Source organism: Sceloporus occidentalis, unplaced genomic scaffold, assembly GCF_023333645.1.
Source record: "Sceloporus occidentalis isolate IW3139 unplaced genomic scaffold, rSceOcc1.0.p SCAF_151, whole genome shotgun sequence".
Classification (NCBI taxonomy): Eukaryota; Metazoa; Chordata; class Lepidosauria; order Squamata; family Phrynosomatidae; genus Sceloporus; species Sceloporus occidentalis.
In genome coordinates this window covers 1772521-1785445 of record NW_028317131.1, presented here as the reverse complement: position 1 = coordinate 1785445, position 12925 = coordinate 1772521, and the positions used below count along the sequence as shown (strand labels likewise).

The 12925-nt window shown below is 40.6% G+C and overlaps 1 protein-coding gene across 5 annotated transcripts in view; it reads right to left on the bottom strand.

Annotated features, from left to right (window-relative positions):
• The window catches only part of LOC149280628 (disks large homolog 2-like), a 522250-nt gene that overhangs the window by 267836 nt on the left and 241489 nt on the right, over nt 1–12925 (bottom strand). For 4 of the 5 annotated variants that reach the window (XM_089500312.1, XM_089500313.1, XM_089500310.1 and 1 more), the window contains one exon: nt 7108–7272. In XM_089500312.1, the coding sequence (XP_089356438.1) occupies nt 7108–7272 (165 nt within the window). Of the gene's footprint in view, nt 1–7107; nt 7273–12925 lie in introns of those variants that run through there. The other variant, XM_089500316.1, reaches the window with a different exon arrangement.

Below are 12925 nucleotides of genomic sequence, written 5' to 3'. Positions count from 1 at the left end.
TGTACCACCAGACAAGGTTCTGATTTGCCGTCAAATTCTATGTTTCTATGTGTTAACCCTTTTCGGAGGTGAGCGAAACGGCCAGCCAGGCTTGAAAAGAATGGGTTAAGCATTGAGAAAAACAACTTTGTTGCTTTCTTTTGTTTACCACCAAATCATAATATGGTTTTAGATTCCGGGAAAGAGTTGCTTTAATTGAATTGGGCCGTTAAGAACCTAAATAGTAGATAACGCTGGAAACGTTTAAAATACAAAAATCAATTACTTTGTTTCCTATTGCACTATGGGGAATCATTAGGAACCAAGGAGTAAATTGCTTAATGCAATCAAACGCAAGAAAACGCTCTCTTCGGAGTAAAGTTTGAATGGGTTATTATCCTAAAAAGCAACCAATTTAACTAATATGGGTTTGTTGACAGGAAAAACTCTAATTTAAAAAAATATATATATATAGAATTTAATTTTCATTCCATAAAATGAGACGCATACACAGCGGTCACTTAGATTTTTTTAATTAATTCCCCCCAGAAAAAAAAATACTTGTTTTATAATTAAAGAACATATAATATATTTAGGTATCCTATTTACTCTTCAAAAGAACCTGTGAACTTGCGAATTTGACGGATATACAACAGAGGGGCAATGTTTTAAAAAGTACTCCCACTCCATATTGGACTCCCACTCACAACGCCAGACCCCCTCATCGAGTCTTAGCGCCAGTCATGCTACCGAACGCGATACAGAACGATAAAAGAAATCGTTGCTTACAGGAACCCCTCTGAACCCTTTTCCTTTTCAAATGTGATATCAATTTTGAAAGCACCGTAAAATGGCAGAAAATTGATAACATATTCAGAAGAAGGATATTTTTTTTTTTTTAAGTATACACTTTCTTCTGACATCTAGTGAAGCTCTTAATAGATTTTTATTATTTGTGCTTTTTTTTCCATTTTCCAAGGAAAATGCCTATTTATTTCCTGGTACATTTTATTCGCTTATTTTCAAACGTTGACGTTTCTTCATCTTTTTTTTTTTTTGAAAGCTATGGAATTACGTCTGATGTTCTACAAAGAAAGAGCTTTGAGACCGGAGCGAAGGAAAAAATGTCATTAACAGGGAAGGACAGTCTGGCGCATTTAGATTTTATTGATGTATTTACTAATTCCACAGCAACAAGAAAACATATATGCAAGCACTTAAATTACAGTCAAAATAGAGATTTATCAGGACTCAGAGCTCATTCCACATGACAAATACCCATGGAAATAGACAGCCGACTGCCATCAGAAAGATCAATTTACTTTTATAACTACAATTTTCTTTTTTATAGCTAAATGCAGCATTAGAAACACCGTTCCTAGTAGTGTCGAATGCCCAAACCCTTCCCAGAAATAATTTCAAGAATCATTCTATCAAGATAAGACCAAGGACTTATTAAGATTTGAGTCTTTCAAGCAGGAAATAATGGGCAGACTAGACCGGCCGAATGGTTCTTATCTACTTGTTGCTTTGGAAAACTTTGTACAAGTGATAATTTTTTTCAGGAAAAGCTTAATTGTCATCAAATAATGTGCTGATAAGTTTGTTGTCATAGAACCACTGCTAAATATATTCATCACCAATAATAAAACTCATGATATAGTCTACATATAACCTGTAGAAAAATGGCGTAACACAAACACTCATAAAGTGGCAGAGAAGAGTTTATCTATAGAAGGGAGTGAGTGACTGTGTATCAATGCAACGTTTATGTCAGGGGCATCCAACATGCGGTCCGCGGGACCTCTAGGTGTGGCCCGCGTGAGATTGGCAGCCAGGGCAACTGGGATCACAAGGGCCCTTCTGCTTACCTGTGGGAGGGTCTTTTGTACTGCACAGAGGAAGCGGAACCCAGCAGAGTCACGTGAATGTACGTGACATCACATGACTCTGCTCCAGTCCTGCTTCCTCTGTGCAGTACAAGAGAAGTGCAGTAATAGAGAACGCCGAGGGAAGCCGCGGCCCCTGCTGAAGTCTGAGAGCGGCATTGAGAGAGCTGCAGTGCAGGTAAGGGGGTGGGGGAGGATGTTTGAATGAGTATGCGTGAGTGAGGGAATTAATCTGTGAATGAATGAGTGTGTGTGTGTGTGTGTAGCAGCATGGATCTGTAAGTGGGGGGCATGGTGCAGGGTGGCTGTAAGTGATGTGCAGACCCCATGCTGCTGGCAGCATCAATACACAAGGGGGGCAGCTAGCCAGGTTTCAGCATTTACTGGTTGCCTGGGTATGATAGGAGTGTGATTGCTGTTAGCAATCACCAGGGCCGGCCCGAAAATGGAGCCGAGTGGGGCAACCGCTCCAGGCGGCACTTTTGAAGGGGCGGCACTTTGCCGCTCCAAGCCCTTTTTTTTTTTTTTTAAACCGAGAAGAGAGAGAGAGAGAGAGAGAGGGGCGCCGAGTGGTTTTATCTTACCAATTTGTCAGTACCCGCTCAGTGCCCCTCTCTCCTCTGTGAGCCCTCTAGCTCGGTCTCGGTGCCGGCTTGTAATTTTGAGCGCCGGAAGTGACGTCATTTCCGGCGCTCAGCATTACAAGCCGGCACCGAGACCGAGCAGGGAGACTCACCGCAGGACTGCTGAAAGGTAAGTGGGGGGGGGGGTAGATAATGGGGGGGGGCGGCAGGGAGAGGAAGGGTAGATAATGGGGGGGGCGGCATTTTAAACTTTGCCCCAGGCGGCATTTTGTCTTGGGCCGGCCCTGGCAATCACACTCCTATCATGCCAAGTCATATTGTTGTTTTTTCCCCCCACTTTTGGTGTGTTAGTTACTTTTAATAAAAAGTGTGGTTAACACACCAAAATACACAATACAATAACAATATTAATTTATATATGATTGTTGACAGCAATCACACTCCTATCATGCCCAGCCAACCAGTACATGCTGGAATCTGGGTATGCCTGAGATTGCGGTTAACAATCATAATATATATATATATATATATATATATATATATTGACATTATTACACTTTTTGTACAATTTTGGTGTGTAACTTACTTTTATTAAAAGTGCGGGATTTTTTAAATTATTTTTAAAGGTGGGGGGGTCATTTTCGGCTAAGTGAACCTTGAATTTTCGCTTTTGATCCAGAATGTTCATTTTGGTGGATCCCTAGAATAAATAGAACTATTTCATTTTTACTTTGTTTATGGAATTCACATTTTAACAAAATTGTGAGCAAACGTTAAGTTTTAGGTTTGATTTTTGTTTCACATTTGTAGCTCACAATTATGGATTCAATTCCTATTTTAATATTTTGTTGCATCAACATGCTGTTTAAATGTAAAAAAAAATGCCAGAGTTCTATTAGAAGAGACTACTTTAACTCCAAAAACAATATAATCGTCAGTGTTCAGTACTTAAATAATGTAACCAGTCTTTAGTACTTAAAGAATTTGCTGAACGAAAAATAATTGTGCCAATTTTTGATACATTTAATTCAGAATTACATAAGTGACTTGTATCAGCAGCAGCTCCTGCCAAAAATAGCTTATCAACAAACACCATCTACTGGTCAAGATTGAGAATGCATAGCAGAAGTGTTTTAGTGAATTTGACTTAATAATATGCAGTTTATTAAAACAACCTTAAACAAGTGGAATTGTTTATTGATATTTTTAAGACAGTGTAGGCATATAAATGTCTGACATTTCTTTTTGAATGTTTGCCGCTATTCTCTTTCAAAAATCATATTTAAAAAAAATATATATTTTATATGTATTATGTTTTAGATACCGTATATCATATATTAATTACAACTCTACGAACCAGATTATGCTAGCTAAATTTCTTGCACAACTATTGATCTGGAACTTAAAAGCTTGAATGGCATCATGCATGGCTCCAATCTCAACTCAACTCAAAGCCACATACCACTCAGCCCACATTATTTGAGCAGCATTGTGACATAATGGAGCATTCTGAATGTCCCATCTGTACTTGTACAATAAATGGAACTTATTTGTTGACTTAGAAGCATGTACTGTTGGCAGCTATGCACCAGAGTGCATGTCAAAGTAATTTCTATACTTGGATCTTGCCTTAGGCTGACCCCGAGCAATGTCCCCAACTGCTCTCCAGACTGATCACTTCTCCTCGTGCTGTTTCCCAGAGCGCAGTCCCTCAATGACGCTGTGCAATACTAAATAAGTCTGTGCCAATGAAGCACAGTCCTCCGTAGATATCCCCAACAGGTCCATTGAGCTGCGACCAACCAGGCTCCCTAATAGCAAGATTTCTAAACCTAGGCTGATACCTTGACATTTCTTAAATAATGCATTATAGCTTCAGCATTGGTGTTGGCTAATAAAAATCCTGAAACCAAATACTAAAAATAATTATAAAATATAATGGCTACCATTTATAATAAAATAAGGGTTGACTTGATTGAGGTCTAACTCAACACTAGCAAAACAACTTGCAGATTCGCAAGTTGTTTGCAATGGCATGCAAGAGTTTCAGGTGAGGGCATGCAAATCCGATGGCAGCGCCCATGATCTCGCATGAAACTAGCAAAATTATGTCCCAACAATAAACAGTTAAAAAATATATTGTAAAATCAAGCTAAGGTCCCCAGGACTTCTTAACAAATAAAGCATATGTACAGCCCGTCTAAAGTTTGCCAATAAACATCTGAAGGATTCAGAGGAGAACTGGGCAAAGGTGTTGTTGTCAGATGAGACCAAAATCGAGCTACTCAACTCGCCGTGTTTGGAGGATGAGGAATGCTGCCTATGACGCCAAGAACACCATCCCCGTAGTCAAACATGGAAGTGGAAACATTATGCTTTGGGGGTGTTTTTCTGCTAAGGGGACGATGGATGGGAAGATGGATGGGGCCATGTCCCGTCAAATCTTGGGTGAGAACCTCCTTCCCTCAGCCAGGATATTGAAAATGGGTCATGGATGGGTATTCCAGCATGACAATGACCCAAAACACATGGCCACACAAAGGAGTGGAACAATTAGAAGCGCATTAAGGTCCTGGAGTGACCTACCCAGTCTTCAGACCTTAATTCTATAAAAAAATCTGTGGGGGGAGATAGGGATTCTGCTACAGAATAGGGATTAAAAGGACAGCTGAACGTCCCATGCATTCCCACTATCAAAGAAATACTTAGTTATTCAATATGTATTCTTTACATGTAAGGGTTAATAAAAACAAAAATTAAAAGAAAAAAATAGAGTGCTTACCCCCTCCACTGTCTACATTTGAATGATATATATATGTTGAATATATGAATGATATATATGTTGAATGATATCTATATATATGTTGAATTCTTGATTATGCCATTTAGCTATCATTGTCTTAGGAGAAGGAACGGGTGATTTTACAGCAGCCGCCTAGGGACTGTAGTCACTTCTGATTCATACGTCTTTAATCCTGGTCAATAACAGTGAGGATATTTCCTTAAAATAGTGGCAGCAAAGTCTAGGAGACAACTGAGAACACCGGGAATGAGACTGGGTGCAGTAGTCTGCCTAGGGGGTAGTTCCAGCAGGTGGTGGCCCCTCTGCCACATAACCATAGAGGTAGATCTCCCCATTGGGTGATCCGGCTCCCCAGCGCGCTGCTGCTCTGTGGGATAGTTAAGTAGATGAGAGATCTCCCTTGCAACTGGCCCTTATACACTATGGAGCACTGTGTCTTCCCGGTACAGGTTCCATAATGATCTCAGTCTATGCCGCGCATCTTCAAAATGAAGAGTGTTGGGATACAACATCGTATTCTGGTCCTCACGGCTCTGGTCTCTGCCGTGACTCAGGCTTAGGGTAGAGCTCAGCCAAGGTTCACCAATGACATGGTTGGTATTTTCCTCCTAAACAACTCAATATATCGTTACAGAGAACTTTCATCTTCAAAGACGAGTCTACAATACTATAAGTCTTTTGAAACATTGTTTAAATAGACCCGTTTAGAATATATATAGTGTAAAAGTTGTCGGCATGCCCAATGTATCTCGTGTACAGTGTAGTTATACATTTTCTCTTACAAGCCCTAACTTCCAGAGTAGTTTTCTATATATATTGAACCTGACTTAAATATTTAACCCTGACCTTTTCTAAATGCACCATGAAAAATAACCTATAGGACATTTGTTTGTTGAAATTCAAATGACCATGGGATGGAGTATCTTTAGCTTATAATATGATAATGTTTATTTTCCTAATATTCACAAATGTTATTTGTAATGATTTGGAAAGCTGAGTTTCAGAGCCCAGTTATATATTGGGGGAATAAATGCCATAAAGTAAACCATTCATTTACTGCCCATATCAGACACTTAATACAATCACACGGAACACTCCATTAAGGCATTGAGGTGTCATTTTGGGATGATGTATGCTTTTTTGGTGACCCTAGGATATAATGGGAATGTACTGAGCTGTCAGAGGTTGCTGACAGAGTATGCGTTTAATTATAAAAATGACCGTTATTAGCTCTATAATAGAAAATGCTAGAAGAGGACTGCATGTAGTGTAAGCGATACTAGAATGGACCTCTTCAATCAATCAGACAGAAGGAAAGGCAGAGAGCGGGATAGACGTAGGGAAAGTATGAGATGAGGAAAAGTGGGGTATAGAAGAAAGAAGGAAAGAAGAAACAAGAAAGTCTCAAGGTGCTCATCCTCGTTCCTTTACATCTCAGCCTGACGTGTGTGGAAACACTGGACACTTTTTGGCTAGGGGTCTACTAAGCTGTTATTCCTGGGGTTATTTACCAGTAGAACCCCTTTTGACACCCATGCTCCTTCATACAGCTTCATATCCTCCTGCTTGATCTACAGCTACAGACAATTAGTACTATTACCCGACATCTCTCTTACTAGACATACTCCTTTTCACCTTTTACTTGCTTAAAATTCTAGATAACACAATTCATTTGAAGAGCTCCTTCTATACGCATTCCATGTTTCATACAAATAAATATCAAGACATTCTAAATTGTCTCTGCAACAATGACTTCCCCGTGCCTTATCATGGACACTGGTGTACATTACCATAAGAACATACCAAGCAAACGTACCCCCGATTCACGCGGATCTAGAGCCAGTAGTCTTACCTTTAGTGGTGATATATGTGATTGCATCACATAGCCGTGAACATTTTCGATCTGAGACAGGTTCTTTTCGGACACATGGACGAGCTCTGGACCTTTCCCATCGTGGGTTAGGCGTGGAAGCGAGTGGTCATGCGGAGGGGTATCCTCATCTTGGTAACGATATTTCTGAAAACAAAGCGAGGCAAGCATAAGCATCCTTGTTTTGTCCCTTAAAGCTAACGTGTTACCTAATGAAAAGGGCATGAGATTAAAAAAAAAAAGTACGAGAAAAACAGCCTAAGAATATCTCAATGTTCACAGCTTTTTCAACATATTTGGAAAAAACACATTATTTTCGATAATTGTCTCCTGTGCTTGCAACATGTTCCCGACTTTTGTTACCCGCCTTCCCCGGTTGCCTGCTCATGCACCTTCATGCATATGATAGCTGAGAGGTCTCTTTAGATTTACGTGGTGCGCCCATTGCAATGCATGGGGGCGATTTTGCACGATCCCTCCATATGCCTTTGCCCGCTGGACAGCTATTATCTGTGCCAGGAGATGTGTCCGGCTAAACCGATCTCCTGGCACGGTTTTATGCTTGCTGACAGTCGGCTACAATCTTGTGCGCGCATGCGGAAAGCGATTCCATTGATTTCAATGGGATGGCTTTCCTGCCACGGACTCGTTGGGCCATGGAGGAGGAAAGGAGCTTCAGCTTCTACCTAAGGTTAGTCTTTATTAACATTTTTATCAACAAAAGAAAGCTTGTATATGCATTCTTGTGTTGGTGAGGCTGTAAGGAACATTAAACCGTCCCTTTAATATTTGGTGCTGTAATCAGGAAACAAGAGGAGGGTTGAATTTATGCCTGTAAGAGTTTCATCTTGCGTAATAAGCCATGCTTTCCTTTGATATACTTTGACTCTATGAATGTTTGAAATTAGTGATACTGGCTAGATTCAGTTCGCTGCTGGAGATAACCCCATTAGAAGTAATCGAATAGCAATATAGACATACTTTGGGATGTTGAAAATGAGGTTAATTAACTGAGATAAAATGTTTATCACATTTTTACTGTTGCATCGATACGAGCATTGCTATTCAATTACAAATCTCTATTCAAATAGAGATAGTTATCTCTGGCATTGAATCGCACCCCTTATTTCTTATCCATGTAAAACGCACATGATTTGATCTGTAGCATTTCACTTAAATATCTACTCACTTTCCTGTCCTTAAAGTATATGTAGTGGAATTCATAATTAATTTATTCGGTAATACCACAACAATATTAATTCAAACCAATATTTACTTTTTATTTCAGGTGCAGTAGATGCATATAATGCCAGAAGCTTCCAGAAGAGAGTGAAAATTAATGATAATGTTAAAATTAACAATAACTTACTGGAACAGAAGAAGGGGGCTCTGGTTTCGAAACCTTAGAATGTTTGAAAGTTATGCACTTCCAAATATAACCACAAGATGGTGCTGAGCATCCATTTATTTTGCCAGCTGTTGCTTTTCTAGTTGTGACAGATAGATAGATAGATAGATAGATAGATAGATAGATAGATAGATAGATAGATAGATAGATAAAAAAAAAAAAGATTGACTATGTGTGAATCTGGCAATGGAGGTTATGAACATAAGTTAAGTCAAATGTTTTAAGGAGATTTGGGTGAAAAGCGGTTTTAGAGACAAACAATCCAATCAGCAGAGAGATTGCAGAATAACAGGACTTCGTAGGAATGAACTCCAGAGCTGGATGAAAACCTTGTTTTACAACAGTTTATGAAGACCATGGCTAATCCCACTCACCTTTGCACTCATCAATGTTCAGTAGACATGGATAAAGAACTAAAAAAAGAGAATTTTTTAATATTTCACCCATCTCTACTGAACACGTCTCAAAGCCTTAAGGCTGAAACACAACCCCGTGGCATTGATTTATCCAAATCTGAGAAAGCCTCTTCTAATTTAAAACCATTCAAGTGTTCTCGTTTTAAAGTAATGATTTGTCTTGACACTTCAATGAATCAGCTCTGAGCCAAAACACTGAATTAGTAGAAATGTTCTCGACATGCGAAAACGTGAACTCTCTGAGGCTAGAAACCATAGAAGATCAGAAATTCATTCCTGCAAAGAAAGGCAGAAGGAATACTCTGAGATGTGACTGTACGAGGTGAGATCAATGTTATTCCAACAGAAAGTAGAAGAAAGGACTGTTAAGTGTCTCGACACTATTGTTATGACTAGATTGTCATGGCACTTCATCTTTTAAGAAAGGACAATCTAGGGTTATGCTTCCAACCATCTGCCTTGTCAATTTTTATTGTGCGCCCCCCAACTGTTTATTAATGTACAGTTTATGGGAGAAATGAGATGAGATTATCCATCAACCAAGAACACATAAGAGAAACCAACATGTTGAGTTTATTGATAGCTCTTTGGAGAGCTGAAGAGTTGACGTATGGGCTTCCAGTTATCAGAAGTGAATGCCAGAGTAACCTCGATATACAGAACAGAATCTTGATGGAACTCGGTTTCTTCTTTGTTCTGTCCGGCTCACATTCATACATGGGAAGTGCCCAGGATGAGCTACCTGACGACCCGTTCAGAAGGGGCTTGATGAAGTTGCAGGGCTAGCTACCCCGGGCAGCCTTTAGTGGATTATGGTGGGAGGCAAATACGTAGGTTTACATGGAGACTCCAGGTCAATCACAGACACGGTTATACAAATCAAAGTAAAAACTGGAATAACTATAAGAAAAGTTGCATTGTTCCTCTAAGAATTGTAACCTTTTAGAAAGTCACAGTGGTAACCATTGCCCCTTCCCCTGCCTACATGCCCTATCCTGTGGGAAAGAAGTGGTTAATTTACTATGAAAAATTCCATTAAATCGAAAGCCTGGATTGCCTTGCTGGTTGAGTCTGGCAGGAGTAAACAGAAGCACCAAGGTCACATTTATGCCTGCTGATCCGAGTTGGAATTCTCGGCATTAATAAATCCAATGTGTTCAGTCCATCATCTGCCTTCTTCTGTGCCCATTAAGTGCTAATTCGTCTTTAAGTCAGTTACCTCTGCATTAACCTTTTCATTGTTGTAACGTTGCATTTTGCTTTAAGCATTGTCAGATATAATATGGAATTCATTGAGCCACTTGAATCTGTAATTGGTTCATTTTAGAAAACAAAAAGGAACAAATGATTAAAGTGGAATGTTCACCTTCACGGCGTTCAGCATAGCTAAATAAATTTATTAAAAATAATAAATGGCTTGTGATGTTCGGTTTTCAGTCTGTAATAGTCAGGGCCGGCCTTTGGGGTTGTGTGCGACCTGTGCGACCGCGGGGTCCGCCGCCGCTGCCGCGGGATCCGCCGCCACCGTAGCGTACCGCTGCCGCCACCAGCGTACCTAGCGGGGGAGGGGCGGTCCACACCGGTGCCGCTCATCAGGGGGGCACCCGGCACCCCTCCAGAGACGGACATTAATGTCCGCCGCTGGAGGAGCAGGCTCGCAAGGGAGCGGTATCGGAGGTCTTTAACAGACCTCCGGCTCCCTTGAGTGATTTTAAGCCGGTTCAAGGATCTCCCTTGAACCCGGCTTAAAATCACTCAAGGGAGCCGGAGGTCTGTTAAAGACCTCCGATACCGCTCCCTAGTGATGTCCGGATCATGAACGAATCGTTCATTTGATCCGGGTCTTTTTAGTGATCCGGATGAATTGGTTCAGTAGACTGAACGATTCATTTGTAGCGGTTCAGTCTGTGAATAATTCAGCTGTAACCTGATCCTAGAGCTGTGAGTCATCTGCAGAGCACTCAGACACAGACTCTGGGGTCAGGGTACAGCTCATTAATTCACACAGGAACGATGACTCATAGAGTCAGAGACTCGTTCAATGATTCGAATGATCCGAAGACTCGAATGATCCGAAGACTCGAATGATCCGAAGGTTCGAATGATTCAATGATTCAAATGATTCGAATCTTACAGGGATCCGGATCTTACAAAGATCCGAATCTTACAGAGATTCAAATCTTACAGAGAATATTACTGATACCATACTTTTATAAATAAATACATTAATAATGTTCACACTGCCCCCAGGATTTAGATTCCCCTAAGTTTGCCCCCCTTTACCTATAACTGCACCTACAGTTAACTTTATTAAATTAATTAAATTAACCCTCAGTCATCAGCATAAAATTAACCCTTAACCCCATCAACCATAACTGCCCCTGAAATTAACCGTAAAGATCCCATTAACCATAACAGCCCCTGAAATTAACCCTAAAGACCCCATTAACCATAACGGCCCCTGAAATTAACCCTAAATACTCCATTAACCATAACTGCCCCTAAATTAATTGCATGTGTTCCAGATAAATTACCTAATAAATTGGTATGGTTGATGGGTTCTTTAGTGTTAATTTAGGGGCAGTTATGCTTAATGGGGTGTTTAGGGTTAATTTAGGGGCAGTTATGCTTAATGGGGTCTTTAGTGTTAATTTAGGGGCAGTTATGCTTAATGAGGTGTTTAGGGTTAATTTGGGGGCAGTTATGCTTAATGGGGTCTTTAGTGTTAATTTAGGGGCAGTTATGCTTAATGAGGTGATTAGGGTTACTTTAGGGGCAGTTATGCTTAATGGGGTCTTTAGTGTTAATTTAGGGGCAGTTATGCTTAATGGGGTCTTTAGTGTTAATTTGGGGGCAGTTATGCTTAATGGAGTCTTTAGTGTTAATTTGGGGGCAGTTATGCTTAATGGGGTGTTTAGGGTTAATTTGGGGGCAGTTATGCTTAATGGGGTGTTTAGGGTTAATTTAGGGGCAGTTATGCTTAATGGGGTGTTAAGGGTTAATTTTAGGGGCAATCATGGTTGATGGGGTGTTAAGGGTTAATTTTAGGGGCAGACATGGTTGATGGGGTGAGGGTTAATTTAATTAATTTAATAAAGTTAGCTTAAGGTGCAGTTGCAGGTAAAGGGGAATGTAAATCCTGGGGGCAGTGATTATTAATGTATTATTTATAACAGTATGGTAATATTATCTGACTGATTCGAATCCCAATGAAGGCAGAGAGTCGTTCAAAGATCCGGATCTTACAATGATCCGGATCTTACAGTGATCCGGATCACTGTAAGATTCGGACCCCTGTAAGATTCGAATCTTTGAACGACTCTCTGCCTTCATTGACATCACTGGAGGCAGGGGGGAGGATTCATAATGAAAGGGGCGGGGCCAATCGTTAGTGTGCCTGCACGGAGTTACTGGAAAACAGTAACTCCTGTGAGTCACACTGAGTGATCCGAAGATTCGGATCATGAATCGGATCATTTCAGTGAACGAATCGAAATGATCCGATTCACTTTAATGATCCGAACTTCCCATCACTTCCGCTCCCTTGTGATCCGCGCGGCAACAGCTGCTGTGCGCCGGGGTTTGTTGTCAGATCCCGGCGCACAACACTGAAGCCGCGCCCACCGCTGTCCGTGCCCTCTGACCCGGAAGAAGACAGAAGAACTGAAGAAGAGGAGCGAAGAGAAGGAAAAGGAGCTGTAAGGAGAAAAGAGGAAAGGTAGGAAAGCATTCAGTGAGAGTGGATTGGTATATGTGTGGATTGGTATATATGTGGATTGGTATATGTGTGGATTAGTGTATGTGTGGATTGGTATGTGTGTGGATTGGTATGTGTGTGGATTGGTATATGTGTGGATTGGTATATGTGTGGATTGGTATGTGTGTGGATTGGTATATATGTGTGGATTGGTATACGTGTGGATTGGTATACGTGTGGATTGGTATATATGTGTGGATTAGTGTATATGTGTGGATT